The sequence below is a fragment of the Acinonyx jubatus genome, chromosome D1 (assembly GCF_027475565.1).
Source record: "Acinonyx jubatus isolate Ajub_Pintada_27869175 chromosome D1, VMU_Ajub_asm_v1.0, whole genome shotgun sequence".
Classification (NCBI taxonomy): domain Eukaryota; kingdom Metazoa; phylum Chordata; class Mammalia; order Carnivora; family Felidae; genus Acinonyx; species Acinonyx jubatus.
This window is the reverse complement of record NC_069390.1, coordinates 355,542-370,927: the sequence shown is the minus strand read 5'-3', so window position 1 is coordinate 370,927 and position 15,386 is coordinate 355,542. Positions and strand designations below refer to the sequence as shown.

At 63.9% G+C, this 15,386-nt stretch overlaps 2 protein-coding genes across 10 annotated transcripts; one reads left to right on the top strand and one right to left on the bottom strand.

Annotated features, from left to right (window-relative positions):
• Positions 1 to 5,704: 5,704 nt before the first annotated feature.
• RASSF7 (Ras association domain family member 7) lies at positions 5,705 to 8,540 on the bottom strand. 2 transcript variants are annotated; one of them, XM_027051371.2, is made up of 6 exons: positions 8,387 to 8,540; positions 7,609 to 7,739; positions 6,714 to 7,426; positions 6,447 to 6,575; positions 6,288 to 6,369; positions 5,705 to 6,206 (listed from the first exon to the last, which is right to left on the bottom strand). In XM_027051371.2, the coding sequence occupies exons 2-6, from the start codon at positions 7,730 to 7,732 to the stop codon at positions 6,175 to 6,177; spliced, it is 1,080 nt and encodes a 359-aa protein (XP_026907172.1). In that variant the 5' UTR covers positions 7,733 to 7,739; positions 8,387 to 8,540; the 3' UTR covers positions 5,705 to 6,174. The 2 variants fall into 2 exon arrangements, with proteins under 2 accessions (XP_026907172.1, XP_026907171.1); XM_027051370.2 differs by having other exon boundaries at positions 5,705 to 6,369.
• LMNTD2 (lamin tail domain containing 2) lies at positions 6,851 to 15,150 on the top strand. Of its 8 annotated transcripts, none has more exons than XM_053202698.1 (13): positions 6,851 to 10,047; positions 10,477 to 10,684; positions 10,758 to 10,910; positions 11,315 to 11,402; positions 11,531 to 11,644; positions 11,932 to 12,173; positions 12,517 to 12,809; positions 13,065 to 13,143; positions 13,463 to 13,652; positions 13,736 to 13,861; positions 13,944 to 14,140; positions 14,474 to 14,747; positions 14,884 to 15,150. In XM_053202698.1, the coding sequence occupies exons 2-13, from the start codon at positions 10,497 to 10,499 to the stop codon at positions 15,013 to 15,015; spliced, it is 2,076 nt and encodes a 691-aa protein (XP_053058673.1). In that variant the 5' UTR covers positions 6,851 to 10,047; positions 10,477 to 10,496; the 3' UTR covers positions 15,016 to 15,150. The 8 variants fall into 8 exon arrangements, with proteins under 8 accessions (XP_053058673.1, XP_053058674.1, XP_053058672.1 ...); XM_053202699.1 differs by having other exon boundaries at positions 6,851 to 10,684; positions 11,932 to 12,003; positions 12,085 to 12,173; XM_053202697.1 differs by having other exon boundaries at positions 6,851 to 10,684; positions 13,478 to 13,652.
• Positions 15,151 to 15,386: the final 236 nt, after the last annotated feature.

Sequence of the window (15,386 nt, the reverse complement as noted above, 5' to 3'; positions counted from 1 at the left end):
CCTTCCAAGGCGACGGGTCCCGCCAGAGGGACCCGGAGCCCCCACCCACCAGCCAGAGTGCTCCGCAGTGGCCTTGGGCAGTACAGGCCCGCACGTGCGTCCCGAGGGCGTGGCCGGGCTACATCACCCCAACTCTGCCTCTGTCTTTACATGGCTTTCCTTCCTGTGTATCTGTATCTCTCCTCTCATCTATCTCATAAGTCCATTTGGCATTGGATTTAGGGCCCACCCAGGTAAACCAGGATGTTTTTTTTTTAAGGAATTTATTAAACAATCATCATCGTCATTTTTTTTAATTAAAAAAAAATTTTTTTAAGACAGAGCATGAGCAAGGTGGGGGGGGGGCGCAGAGAGAGAGTGAGACACAGAATCGGAAGCAGGCTCCAGGCTCTGAGCTGTCAGCACAGAGCCCGACACAGGGCTCGAACTCACAAACCGTGAGATCATGACCTGAGCCGAAGTTGGACGTTTAATAGACTGAGCCACCCAGGCGCCCCAGAATGATTTTTATCGCAAGAGCTTTAGCTCAATTACAGCTGCACAGACCCTTTTTCTCAGTAAGGTAACATTCACAGTGTCTAGGCATTAGGATACAGACATCTTCTTCTGGGGACACTATTCAACCACTACACAGGGTGATAAGAGTTGCATTTGGAAGCATAGGACTGGAGGGCACAGCTAGGGATCGTACCAATAAAGGCAAGACAGGAACTCAGAGTCACCCTGACTTCTGGCTTTTCCTTGTCCCTGAGTCCCAGACTTCTTTCCTTCAATCCTCTGCCCTGTCCTGAAGGTGTGGGCCTCCTCAATGATCCTGCAGATTCCTAGGGGTTCCTTCAAGACTACATGATCCAGACTTTGCTACCCTTCCACTTCTGACCCCCAATAGAGCTGAGCCAGCTCCTTGCTCCTCTATATTCTTTTCCCACCCACACCCACAGCATGTACTTGAATTTCTATCCCCAGGCTTCAGGCTCCTGATGTCCCAGGCAGGGCAGGTGCCTTCCTGGCACCTCAGCACTTAGCCAATCAGGCAATTTTTTTTTAAGGCTTTATTTATTTATTTATTTATTTATTTATTTATTTATTTATTTATTTTGAGAGAGAGGGAGAATCCCAAGCAGGCTCTGCGCTGTCAGCACAGAGTCCAATGTGGGGCTCGATCCCACAAATCGTAAGATCATGACCTGAGCCAGATGCTCAATCAACTGAGCCACCCAGGCACCCCTGGCAGTGGTTTTGAAGGAAGACATGAAGTGATCTGATGATGGGAAGTGTGCAGTTCGGACGTCCAGGTTTTGTGACAGGTGATGGGCTCCAGCCCAGGCACATGTAGGATGTGGAAAAAGGAACTAAGAACAGGTGGTGAGTTAGAGGGCAGGAGGGCCACAGGAGAGCCACTAGGGGACCACGATGGCTGAGGCTGAGGGGGCACGGCCCCTGGGTGAAGGACCAGAATGGCACCGAAGAGAAAAGAATTCCTCTGAAGCTGCCTGGAGCCAGGTGAGTAGAGTCCTCCAGGGAGGGAGGGCCTGGGTGTGAGGCAGGTGCGGGAGACATGGACTGATTGGAGTGAGGTGAGGGAAAGTGGCCCCCTCTGGCTTACTTTGGAGGAATGCTGTGTCAGGAACAAAAAGGGAGCAAGCATCTCTCTACCCCATCAGGGATCCAGATGGCCCGTGATTCCGCCGCAGGGATCCCCTGGCCATGGAGGCATGGAGCTGAGTATGAAGGGAAGGGGACCAGGGCCACCACCCAGGCAGGAGTCAGTAACTTCAGATCTTAAACAGTCCATTCTCATGATTTATACTTTCTCAAAGCCCAAACAGGACGGGCACGGCTACCGATGGCCCTGCGCACTGCTCTGTGTCCCCTCCGGACTCAGACTCCGAGCCTTCCAAGGCGACGGGTCCCGCCGGAAGGACCCGGAGCCCCCCACCCGCCAGCCAGAGCGCTCCGCAGTGGCCTTGGGCAGCGCGGGCCGCACGTGCGTCCCGAGGGCGCGGCCGGGCTACGTGCGCAGGGGCCCCGCGCGTTCCCGGGAGCAGCCGGCCCACCGCGAGGGCGGGGGAGCGCCTCGGGCCGTACCACCCGCCCCGGCCGGCGGGGGAGCCGCCCCGCACGGCAGCAGCGCGGCGCCCGCAGGCCCCGCCCGGCAGGTGGCGGCCCCGCCCCGAGGCCGACGTGCGGAAAGGAACGCGCCGGCCGCGCCCGCGAGGGGCCGCGCGGCGGTGGGCGTGGCGTCCCGCCCACACCTCGCGCCCACTGGCTGCGGCGCAGTAGGGCGGGACCTGCCCGGCGGGCCATTGGCTGCGAGACCCTCATATTTGCATACGGGCCGGCGCTGGGCGCGGGCCGGGCGCCCCGCGCGGGGCGGGAGGGGGAGTCGGGGCCCAGCGGCGGCCGCCGAATTCGGGCAGAGAGCTGGCGACGGTCCTGCGTCGGGGTTGCAGGTGACGCGCGAGGGGTCCCAGACTGGCGGGCGGCGGGTTCGGGCCGGGCTGGTGCGGTGGGACGAGGACGCACAAGTTGGAGGAGAAGGGGGGTCGGGGGTGGGGGACGGCCCCCTCCGTCCACCCGGCGGTCCCTCCAGGCGCAGGGCAGCCACTGCCCACCGCACACTGCGCTGCTCCGGACCCACTGTGCGTGTGACAGCGGCTGATCTGTCCCTGGGCAGCGCGACCGCCCCGGCCCCTCTGTGACCCTGCTCTGTCGGGCAGGGGACAGCCACACCAGGTGGGAGGGTGAGCGGGTGAGCACCAAGGCGAGCAGAGGCCAGGGCGCACCTGTGGACCAGGTCTGCGTGTCTGCGCTCAGCAGGGGGGTGGGGGGAAAGGGGAAACATCTTGGGACTTCCCTGCCCTCCGTATGAGGGGGCTCAGGTGGGCCAGATGCGCCCTAGGAGGGAACTTTCTTTTCCTTGTGTGTTTCAGGTGCCAGGATGTGCAGAGTTACCGGGACGGTCTTCTGAACGTTGCCAAGCTGAGGGCAGCCTTGGGCAGGCAACGGGTGTTGTGGTCAGACCTTTGGCACTCAGGACCGGAGCCCCTACTACTGGCCTCTTGAGGGCCACCTCTGGGAACTTTCTTAAGGAAGATGGTGCCAGATTTGGCTTTTCTGTGCATTTTTGCCTCTTAAACAAGGCCGCTAAAAGAGTTGGGATTCGGAGGACCTGCTCGTGGTGACCAGCAACATGCCCCTCCCAGAGGTTGGGGTACCTGGCAGAGCCCCCAGCCCATCATCCAGGCCTGCTTTCTCTGCCGTGGGTTCTCAGTCCACTGTGAAAACCTGCTGGTTGTGGGGCATGCCCAGAGCAGTCTGCTGGCATGCAGTGCCAGGACACTTCCCGCAGGCCTGGTGTCCTCTCCCAGACAGTGGGGGTTGACAGCTGGAACTGGGTCTGTGATTGCCAGAACAGCCTGAGGGAGAGGCGGGATTAGTTGAGGACTGGCATGGAATTGGGCTCACTTTATGGAATTGGGCTCACTTTTGGAGGGACCCTGTCCTAAAGGTCACTGTGGCGTACCGAGTGTCACACCCAGCAGGTCTAGTAGGGCCACGTTCTGCAGGTGACAGGGAGGCGTGCATAGCCTTGGGGTTGAGAACCAGTGGAGCTGATTGGCTGCCACAGGGCAATGACTTGCTGTGGGTGACCCTTCAGTGAGCCCCGGTGTCTCAGCCAACCCAAAAGGCCACTTTTGCACGGGGGGGGGGGGGGGGAGCAAAAACCCTGAGGTCAGGAGGGGCTCCAGTGCCAGCCCCCAACACAGCCTGGCCCTCCAGAGACTCGTGATGACGGCTGCCTGTGTACTCACACCAGGCTTGCCTGGGGAGCTGGCCTGGCCTGGACCTGCCCTGCCATGGACTGATGTGTGTGTTTGTGTGTGTGGGAGCTGGGCCTCTTCTTACCTCAACAGAACTCACATCATTGTTTTCAAAGTACAGTTTAAAGCTCAAAAGTAAACTTCAGCAACTCCAAGGTTTGCTTAGTGATTTGAAGCACTTCTGGCAACTTCTTGGGGACGTGGGATTTTGTCCTCCTGGAACACCTAGAGGAAGAAGGTTCTGTCCCTTTCCCCACCCTAGAGCACAGGTGCTACCTGAGGACCCCTCCAAGGTTCAAAAGAGGGCTCATCAGCTTCCTCAACCAGCAGCAGACCAGGGACAGGTCCCTGGAAACGGCTTCTGAACAGGTGTTCCCTGAAAACAGACGCAGGAGCCTGGCGGAGGGCTGGGGTGGGGTGAGCTCTGTGAGCACCAGGCCTACGTCCTTTGGTTGGTGGGAGAGCAGATAACCCTGGGAGGGCGTGGCCTCGTCTCCAGATGGCACCTGGCTTTGCCCTCTGCTGGCCAGTGCACTCAGCTTGGGAGATGACCCTGTGTTGGGGCTCAGGACAGGCCCCCTGGGGCACACCTAGCCCTTCTGCACACAGGTAGGGCTGCGGGCGGGGAGAGCAGACCCCTGGAGCCTGGTGCTGATTGCCCGTGGCCCCAGCCCTCTCACCCAGGACACAGCACAGTCAGCATTTGCATTCCAGACTATATCCCACGTGCCTGTTCGCTTAGCCCTGTCTGGAATGGGCTGCTGTGAGGTGGGCAGTGAGCTCAGGTGGGAGCTGGGTTAGGGCTGGGGGCTTTAGAGTGAGGAGCCCCCTGCTGCTGCCTGGCCTGGCCATTCACTCCCTATCCTGTTCCACCTTGGGCAGGAAGTGCCCAGTCCTAGTTGCCCCCCCACCCCCTACCCCAAGCTGTGCTCTCAAGGTGGCATTGCCTCTTGGTGGCTTCCTTGCTCCTGGTACTCAGGACTTCATGTCCCCCGTGGTCGGCCCCAAAGGAAGTGGGGAACACCAGGCCCAGCTCAGGGGCCACTCCAGAAGGCTGAGTCTGTCCCACAGTTGCCAACCCCCAAACTCAGCACAAAGACCCCCATCATCTAGGATGCCCCCCTCTCCTGTTCCCCATGCCTGTGGCTGCACTGAGCACCTGGGTTCTGACCACCACAAAGAGCTCCAGTCTCAGCCACTGTGCTCAGAGGTGTGACTGCAGGACCAGGACCAGGACTGTGGCCTGGACGTCACTCTGCCCTAATTTGGAGGCCGCAGGTACACAGCTGAGGCTTCACATCCAGCTGGGAAGCAGGGGGGCCCTTGGGAAGGCTGGGCAGCCACACCCTCACGGGGCCTACAAAGCTCCTCTGGGCAGGGCTGCTGCTTCCTTGGTCCTGGCCGACCAGGAGTCTGGGGAGCTGCCCCCACAAGCTCTCAGTAAACCTGACAGGCAGGTCTGGCATGTCCTTAAGTCCCCATGTCCAGGAGCCACCCCAGATGGGGTGGCAGTTCCTGCTCCTGCTGAGGGTTAGGCCAGAGGAGGGGAACCAGGCAGACAAGAGGTCCACACAGGAACCCGGGCCGGGGCTGAGGCTGCTGCAAGCAGTACAGTCGTACTGTCCGACTTTTCAACCCCAGGCTTGCGCTGCCAAGGAGAGCCCCTGGGGGTGGGCGGGCAGAGCAGCCTGAAAACTGAGGCCCCACAAATGCCCCCAGGCTTTAGGCCCAGCTGACCGCTGGCCCCTGGGAGACGCCCTGCTCAAGAGCCCCAGTTGCGGCCAGCCCCGGGTAGCTTGGGGATACTGCCCAGTGACCCCAGCCAGTCTCGGTTTCAGGCCCCACAGACGCTGTCCGGTGCAACCTTGGGACACGCTCGAGCCATTTGGGGCAGTTTATTGAGGCTTTAGGGTCAGGGTAGGGGAGGCAGCATACCTGTGTGTGTGTGCGCACGTGTGATGAAGGACACTTCCCACATGCAAGCACACACCCAGAGTTGAGCAGTGTCCACATATCATCTCCCATCCCCTACAAGGAGCCATGGCCTTTGGGGCCTAGCGAATTCTGAGCCGGTCGTGCCCCCTGCTTCTCCAAGGGACTGGCAGACTTGGCAAGGACTAGGGCAAGCACCCTCAGCCTCCCGCTGCCCCCCAGAGCAGAACCCCCTGGGCTCTGAGGCATTCTGTCTCAGGCCCAGGGCACCAGGCCTTCCCACTCCATGGGCAATAAACCCTCTGGGACCCCTGATGCTGCCGTTGTCCAAGTCGGGCCCCGCCTTGGCTGCCCACGCTCATGTCATGGGAGCCCAGGGCTGGGCTGGCAGTGGATGTCCATTCTGGGGCAAGAGCTGCTACCTCCAGGAGTTCTGCCTCATGGGGACAACTGTGGGGAGGACACAGGCTGAGGGACTGAGGAGGCCACAGGAGAACCCTGACCCACCCAGAATGGGGGGGACAGACATACTCTCTGGGCTCAGGCTGGACACTAGAGCAGGACCGTGGGAGGTTCTGGTGAAAGGCTCTTCTCTGGCCAGAGGCAGAAGATCCTATGGGGAGAGCAGATCAGCTTAGGACTGGGCCAGGCCTCCCCCGCCACCCAGCCTCCCTCCAGAACGGCGCTGACCTGTGTGCCAGGGGGGCCCCCATCTGGCCGCGGGGGTGGTGGCGGCGCAGCCCCCGTCTGCTGGATGAACTGCTGCAGGTTACACTGGCGGAGCTCCCGGTTCAGCTCCTCTAGTTCCTGGGCCTGGGCCTGGGGCACAGGGCACCCTCAGGAGACAGCCGCAGGGCTCCACGGCCTCGTGCTCCCCCTGGTCACACCCTGACACCCGCCCCCCAAGCTGCCCATGCTAGGGATGTCAGCAGGCGCTCGGGGCCCAGGGGGGCTTACCTGCAGAGCACGCTCGGCAGCCTCCAGAGCCCTGCTGACCAGGGCCAGGCTGCCCTGCACCTCCGCGCTCTGCCGCTCCTGGACGGCCAGGTCCTGGCGCAGGCGTTCGGTGGCAGATGCCGTGGGTGAGGGGGGCCCGGGGGCCTCTGAGGCCAGATGGAGTTCAGCCTCCAGGGCACGGGCCTGGGCATCCAGGGCCTGCAGCCGGGCGGCGTGCTCGGCAGTGGCGGCGCTCAGGGCTTGCAGGCGTGCCTGCCCCTCACGCTCCCGCACCTGCTCCCGCCTGAGCTCCTGCTCCCAGAAGGCCTCCTGACCCAGCTCCAGTGCGTTCCTCCGCACCCTTCGCTCCAGGCCCTGCAGGTCTGCACAGGAGCCTGGCATTGGTGCTACGGGGGCCACAGGCTCGGGCAGCGCAGGGATGGGGGCCGGCCCAGGGCACCCAAGGCTGAAGGTCAGTGCTTTGCGGGGCTCGTGGCCCAGGGCTGGCCGTGGCTTCGGGGGGAGGCTGGCCCGGACTGGGCAGCGTTCAGGAGGTGGGCAGCTGTCTGAGGAGGGCCTTCCTGCGAGGCTGGGCCCTGTCCGCCTCAGGACAAACTGGACATCACTGGCAAACTGTCCACAGGTGGCCTGGGCACCCACTGGACACTCCTGGGGCAGCAGCTGCCGTTCCTTCTCCCTGAGACGCTGCACGAGCACAAAGCGGCCCGTCTGGCCTGGGGTAGGAGGAGAGGGGTCAGCCTAGATCCCCCCCACCCTCCATCCACCTGGCTTAAGAAGTTGAGGGAGAGCAACAGGGATCAGCAACCAGCCCCACCCTCCTTGGGGGAAAGGGGCCATAGGAGCGGGCCCAGTCTCGGGTGCACCTGCTGGGCCATCTGTGCCGGAAAGGACTCACCTATTGCTTGGGCTAGCGCGATGACCACTTCCTGACAGGTGGTCTGCTCTGAGACCCCACAGACCACGCGCTGTATGCCATCCACCCACACCTTCAGCTCCATGGCTGCTAGCCCTGAGAGCATCCCTGTCCTGCACGGAGGGTGAAGGCCAGAGTCAAGCCCAGCCTGGCTCTCCTCTCTTCCCCCAGAACTGGCTCAGGGTTACTGTCCCCCTGACGTCAGCCCCGCTCTCCTGTGCCCAGCCCCACCCGTAGGCCACACATTCTTGGGGTGGGAGTAGTGGAGACCCCCCCACCGCCACCCCCCGCAGGGGGAACCAGTCCGCCCTCAAGGGGCACTTTGAGGCTCCTCCACTGCCCAGCCTCCTCGCGCCTCACCCCAATCCCGGAACGAGGCGAATCATTAACCAGATCCAGGACTTCCTGCCTCCCCAGTCACCTGGCTCGAAGGGCACTGCCCCTCCCACGGGACGCCGTCCTCAGGCACCCAAGGGCGCCCTCACGAAAACACGGCTTCCCTCTGCCATGGGAACGCCCCCTCGCCCGAGACGCAGACCTCGGCCCTCCGAAGGCACGGAACCGCGCCTGGGCGGTCCCTGCCGGCGCGGGCAGCCCCCTTCCCGCTCCCCACAGCCGCCGCGCTTGCCGTCTCTGCGGCGGGGGCCGTTGCAGGTGCTGCGGGGCCCCCTACGGCCGCCCAGCCCGCGCCCCTCCGTCGGAGTTGCCGCCCGGAGCCGTGCCCCGCACTCGGGAGGATCTGGGGCCCTGCGCTTCTCACCTGGGCGCTCGCCGGCCTCCCGGACCTAGGCTCGAACTGGCTACTTCCCGGCGGCCGGCGCGGTCGCTGCCGCAACCTGCCGCCTCCAGCGCGGCGGGCGAGCCCCGGCCCGCAGCTCCATTGGCCCGCAGCCCGAGCGCCCCGCCCCGAGCGCCCCCATTGGTTCCCACCATCGCCTCGTCCGCCCCGCGCCCACGCCCATTGGCTACCTCTCTGAGCCCCGCCCCTCCCATTGGCTCCCCGCCCGCCCCGCCCTCAGCGGCGCCCAGGTGTGGGCGGAGCTCGGCAGCGCGGAGGGGCGGGCCGAGCCTGGTCCACGCACTCCTGAGGACCGCGAACTACGCGGAAGCGCGTCCCTGGCCCCCGGGCGGCGCGTGGGACAGGTGTCTGGCTCCGCTCCCGGGCCGACCTCCTCAGAAACCTCCCAGTCTGATGAGTCTTTTGCCTAGAGAGGGAGCGCTGGCCTGGGACCCTGCAGCTTCTGCGCCGAGAGGGGCAGCGGGGTCCCCAAGGCCAGGGCCCCACCGACCTTGCTCCCTTAGGGCGCGTCGTCGGGACGCACAGGGGTCGGGGAACCGTGAGCCCCCGCGGGAGGGAGGTGGAGCTGGCGGGCCACTGCAGCCAGGTTGGCAATCCTGGTGAGGGGAGAAGGCCGCCTTCAGGTTGCTGGGGACAAAGCAAGACATAGACCCTGGGCTCTTTTCCCCCACCCCTGCCTGCCCCCAGTGGAGCTCGGTGCCCTCTCGAGTTGTGGACGCCCGCGGGCACACTCCAGCCTGGTAGGACCCAAGCCAGCTTGGCAGCCAGGGTGCTTCAAAGCCTCAATGCTGTCTGTGGACCAGGCATTCAGAGCCCTGTTTCTGCCACGGGGTCCACCTGCCAGCCTGTATGTTCCGCAGCACAGGAAGTCCTACAAAAACGCGAAGTTGAGAGAAAGGAAGAAAGGAAGGAAGGAAGGAAGGAAGGAAGGAAGGAAGGAAGGAAGGAAGGAAGGAAGGAAGAAAGAAAGAAAGAAAGAAAGAAAGAAAGAAAGAAAGAAAGAAAGAAAGAAAGAGAAAAAGTTAGAAAGGGGTCGGGGTGAAGGCTGGAGAGCATCAGTTTGTGTGTCAGATCTGGTGCTTCATTTTTGGTGTGGGGCAGAGGGAACAGTTATCGTGGTTATGAGAGGTTCCCCGGGGCTCCCTGAGGTGACCCAGGGGGTAGAGATGGATGGGGGCAGGGGGGGCTTCTTGCTTGGGGGCCAGGTAGGTGGGCATCAGCCTCTGAGGACAAAGAAGCTGTGGGAAACACTCAGGAGGGCCTCACTGCCGGGTAGAGTTCAGTAAGCCCCCACATACAGGGCAGCAATGCCCCCGATACCCACCAAGTGCCACAGTCAGGCAGTCAGGCTGGGGGTGGTGGACTGTGTGGCCATGGCAGGCCTGGCTGGTCGCTCTGTGGTTCCCTGGGCCTCCTGAGGTTCACTGGCCGACAACCCAGCCTCTTACCACCTCTCCTTCAGGCAGGATCTGGAGGTGGGTCCAGGACTCACTCAGGGTCCTGGTCTGGGGTCTCCCTGGAAGCTGCTGGTAACAAACAGCCCCTCCCCTTTTGGTCCTGGTATCCATGGCAACACTGTAAAGCCTTTCTTTCCCTAGGCCTGCTTGGGTTTCAGGCCTCAGGTGAGTGTTGGGGGTAAGGCCCTGGGTCTGGGGGCATCACGGGCAAAGGATTAACACCTCTGGGGACCTTTGCCTTAGGCTGAGGGCAGGACCTCAGGTCATAGAGGGCAAGGGTGACAGAGAGACAACAGGAAATGTGCAAACATCCTGGTGACATGTTGCTTGGGGAAGGGGGTGGGGGACAGTTATCTGCTGCCTTGTCCTGGTCAGAAACACAAAGACATAGACACACATGTGGCTGACAATCTGGTGTCCTGGGGGCGTGCATGTGCACATGCACACGCACGTGCGCACACACACAAGGGCATTTTTGGAGTGATGCTGTCTAGGGCTGTCAGACACAGGCACACACTTGTGGCCATGAAAGAAGAGCCCCACGTGGTACCTACCCATGGGACACAAGGATGACAGCCACACTACCCATCTCAGCTCCCCCAGGAACATCGAGAATGGCCCCTGAGCCTTGCCAAGAGGCTGAAAAAGCTGAGAGACAGGCTGCCTTATCCCTGGCGGACCAAGAGCCGGTCAGTGACCACCTGGAGCCTCCAGCTGGCACACCCAAAGACCCAGTGGCTCCTGCATGCCTGAAGGACACCAAGCCCAGCTCCACGCCCGTGGTCTTCCCCGTCAACCTGCAGTAAGGAAGCGAGGGAGGGGTGGTCAGCTGGAGGGCAGGGCCTGATCAAGTGGCAAGGGTGCTGGCATTGCAGGTTGGCCCCTGAGTCCTTGGACCCCCGCACCCTGCGGCTGCTGTGGGGTCAGCGGGAACTGGAGATCCAGGCTCTGCGGTGGACCATCCAGAACCGCCAGAATGCCCGGCACTGCCACATCCTGTACGAGCTGGCTGGACTGCCACCCGAGAGGTGAGCAGCAAAGTGCCAGGCCTTCAGCCCAACCCAGCCTCTGTCCTGGCCTGAAATGGCTTTTGTCTGCCCTCATCCCCAACCGCTGGGGCTGACCAACACTCCCACCTGATAATTATCCTGACTTTCGCCTCTAGCCCTTATCCTTACCTGACTCTGACCCCCAACCTAACCCTGAAATAGTGAATATGCTGTAAACCTGCCCAGACCCTGACTCTAAACATGTCGATGGCCGCTGAACCTAGACTCGACCTATGACCCACACCTCTCAGAACCCGACCTGGCCTGGCCCGGTGGGACTCTGTGCCCTTAGGCCTCCACTGTCAGTGAAGAGGAGCCCCTCCTCCTCCCTTCCTTGGCTACTGACCTCGAGGTGGGGGCTGCTGAGATGGCCCCTCCCCCAGTTGCTCACACAGTCAGGAGAAGCTCCTGCAGAACCAGGTCCAGAAGCTGACTCTGGAGTTGAAAGGGCAGAAGGAACAGGCCCAACTGGTGAGGGGCAGGGGGGATCAGGAGTTGGTCAGGGGACCCAGGCTGGGGTGAGGATCAGGGGCCAGGCAGGGGTTGGCTCCGGGGGTGGGGAGAAGGCCCTGCCCCACCCGCGCACCCTCCCGGAGCAGGAGAAGTCCCAGCTGGAGACTGAGCTGCAGGCGTTCCAGAGGTCCTGCCTCCTGCAGCTGGCCCGCTCCTCCTGGGTGGGTCGCGTGCTGCGATCTTCCACCGGCAGTGTGGAGGTAAGCCCCATTCGGCCCACCCTCCTGCCTCCCACGTCCCCCTCCCCAACCCTCCTTGGACTTCCCTTGGAGAACCAGGGTGTCCCTTCCAGGCCGGTGCTTCCGCTGGGGGGCCCTGGCCTGCCTGGGAAGCCTGACCCCCAGGACCGTGGTCTAAGGCAGGGAGGAACCCCCTGGTTCCGCCCACCTGATGCACAGCAAATGTGTGCCTGGGGTGCTGGTGAGGCTCCAAGGGGAGAGGCTCGTTCCCCGGCTCCCGCCCACTGGCCTCCACTCCCCTTCTGCAGGTGGTAACTGCAGAAACTCTGATGGACTCCAGTGACCTCTCTGAGAATGATCAGGTCCCCTCTACTGGAGAGGTAAGCAAGGCCCCCGTGTGCTTTCATGGCTCGGTGGGCCCGTGGGAGGGGAGAGCCATGTTCCTGTTGCTTCCTGGCCAGGGTTTCCGGCTGGAGGATGTAGACTGGAACAGCATTGCCCATCGGTATCCCAACCTCCTCGCCAACATCAAGTCCAACTCAGATCAAAAGTAACTGTGCTGGTCAGGGACTCCTGCGGGGGTGAAGGGAGGAGAGGGCGTGCCTTGGCATGTGTGCACCAGAGTCCAAGATCTCCCCTTAGTGTCCCTGGATGAGCCACTGACACCTCCCAAGGTCAATTCTCTGATCTACAGGAGGAGGTGAAGGTTGAAGGGAAAGGGCTCCTGAGCCATCACAGTCCATCTATGGCCTTTCTCCCAGGCTGGGTCCCAGCGACTGGAACCACAACTTGGGGTGCCCCACCCACCTTGGGGAGGTTAGATGGGGGCAGGGCTGGAGTTCAGAAGCCAGAGCCAGCAGGCAGCAAGCAGGTCAGGAGACTGTGGCCCACAGGCACCCCCGGGCCTTGCCATCCCCACCGGCCCCAGTGCCTGGCCAGTGGGGCTCGGAGCTGCATAGAGAGTGTGTGGAACAGCATCTCAAGAGTGTCGAGTGGCGTTCCCTGCCCTCTGTGGGCACCAGCAGCTCAGGGGGCACAGACTCCGACCCCGGCAGTGGCTGGCTGGCTGAGCCTCATCGCGTGCAGAAGGTGACGGGACAGCCACCCTGCGCTGCAGGCCGCAGTTCTGAGTTGACAAAACCACACCAGAGGAGCTTCGGCAGGGAAATGCAGGCACTGCCTGAAGGTGGGGTATGGCGGGTCTCCCTGGTGGCTCCTCCCTCCCCCCACCGTGAGGCTGGGATCTCCACCCCAAACCCTAAACAGCCGTCTCCAGCAGCTTGGTCTCCCCAACAGCTCAGCGCAAGGCCGCTTGGGGGCCTCTCCTGCCTCATCCCCAGGGGTGTGGGTGGCCTTGGGTGAGCCGCTACCTCCTCTGCACTCTGGCTCGCTCCCTCCCACCCCTCCCCAGCACTTTGAGCTGTCCCTCCTCTTCCCTCAGCCCCCAGGGCCATCCCTCCTGCTGTGGATCTGACCCCTGGAGCTGTTCCTCTCCCACGTGCGGCCTCAGGGTACTGCAGGTTAGTCTGGCCTCATGCTCCATGTCCCCAGAGGATGCTCCATATGGAGGTCCTCTTTCCGACAGGTCTCTCCCTGGATCCCTGGAACCCCCCCCCCCCCCCCCCGCCCCAGACCCACCTGGTAACACGGTCCTGACAGGGGAGTCCTGTGCAGACTCAGAGCACCGGCATCCCAGGCGCCGCCTCCGTGGGAGGGGAGGGGGGTGACACGGGGTGGGGATGGGGGATCCCAGCAGGGGTGGGTCTCCTAGCAGGACCGCGGTGGAGGGGTGCCCAAGCCTCTCTGCGGTGCCTCTACCCTCCCTGCTCACCCGCCCAGCCCCATTAACTCCAGCCTGAAGATCGTGGCCGTGAGCCGCAAGGAGAGGTTCGTGCGCGTCCTCAACCAGTCGCTGGAGGAGACCGCCGACCTGGGCGGCCTCACGCTGCGGCAGCTCCTGTACAGCTTCCCGGTGTGCATGTACCGCTTCCCGCCCGGCACGCTGCTGGCTCCAGGGCACCACGTTACGGTGCGCCCCGCTCCCCGCGAGCCCTCGTGGCCTCTGCTCCGGCCCCCACCGCCCCTCACCCGCCGCCCCGCGCTGTCCAGCAGGTTTGGGGCGAGGGCCCCAGCAGCACCAAGAAGCAGCCGCCGTCGTCCTTGGGCCAAGAGCCTGTCCACTTCCATTCCGGCCGGGGATGCGTGACTCTCCTCCTGAACCCCAAGGGCGAGGTCAGGGTGCGTCTCAGACCGGGATGGGGTGGGCGGAGAGCCCCGCGGGCTGGGGGTGACCGCTGCGCCCCTCCCGGCCGGCCCGCAGGTCCTGAGCGAGCACCGGGCCCCCCACTGCGTGACCCCGGTCTCGAGGATCTTCGCTGACAACACCGACCTCTCCGTAGACCGCTTCCCGCTCTCAGAGGACGGGCTTGGGGCGGACCCCGGGGAGCATAGTCGCGGGCCTCAACACTCGCGCGCGGGCAGGGTGCGGGAGGCCGGAGCCAGACGCCGGAGGCCCGGGTGGGCACCGCGGGTCCCTGGGTCTCCTCTGCCTCCCAGGACCCACCCCCGCAAAAACCGTCCCCCCAGACTCCCTGCTAAGGGACCATTTCCTTGCCTCAGGTCCAATCCCCTCTGAGGCCGCTCTCCAGATGGGTTCCCGTGCAGGACCACCACCCACCTCCCCGGGTCCCGTCCTCGCCGCCCCCCCGCCCCCCCAGTAATTCAAGAGCGCTCCCACGCGGCGTGCCCTGCAGGACCAGCCCCTGGCTCCCGCCTCCCAGGCCCCTTCCCCTCCAGGACTGCCCTTCCCGCGGGCGGGCTCTGGACCTCACGACCCTCCTGCCCCACCAGGACGCGGGGCCTCTTGCCGCGGCTGAGCACCAGCAAGCTCTTCCGCCCGCGAGAGGTGCCGGCGCGGCCCGAGGCCGCCGAGACCCGCACGCCCGATCTCCTGCCCGCCTTGCCCGGTGAGCGCATGGGGACGCGGAGGGCGGTCGGACCGCCGGGGAGTGGGAGTCCGGCCGACCCCATCCCGTCGCTGTCCCTCGCAGAGGCCGGGCTGTGCCTGGAGCACTGCGGGGCTAGGAAGGAGCACTGCGAGGCTAGCAAGGAGCACAGGCTCCGGGTGAGCGCGCGCGCGTGCGGGCTGCGGCGGGATACCCGAGCTCCCGCGGGGTCCCCCTCCCGGCCCCGCCCCTCCCCTCCCCGCCCCTCCCCCGCTCGGGCCCCGCCCCCGCGCCGCTCAGGCTCCGCCCCCCCAGGTGTGCCGGAGGAGCGTGGACCGGGGCTGCCCGATGGTAGCGCTGTCAGTGCAGAGCACGGCTGAGAGCAGATACGGCTTCCGCTTCCTCCCCTGCCCGCCGGTCACCGCGGACCCGGGCGCTCGGGTGTAGAAGGTGGAGGGCAGCGCGGGCGTGGGCGCCCAAGGCCGATGGGCCGCGCTGGGAGAAAGTCGTGGGAGACCAGCAGTGCCAGCTGCACAATTTATTGAACCAACGTCGCCTAACGAAGTAAACCGCATTCATGTACACCTGAGAGTCCTTAAAGCGGATTCGCTTGGTTTTGGGGTGCCCTATCCCAAGGGAAGGGCACTGGCTGCCCTGTCCCTGCGTGGGCGAGGACCCGCACAAATCCCCCAGGGTCGGGGGGCGAGGGGGGCCTGGCTGCACTCTGGCCACCTCAGCCTGGGCCCAGCCTGTGTCCTCCGGGTTCGTCGCTCTGGCCACTCCTCCTGGGAAGGCCGGGCCCCATGGAAGGAGTGGGC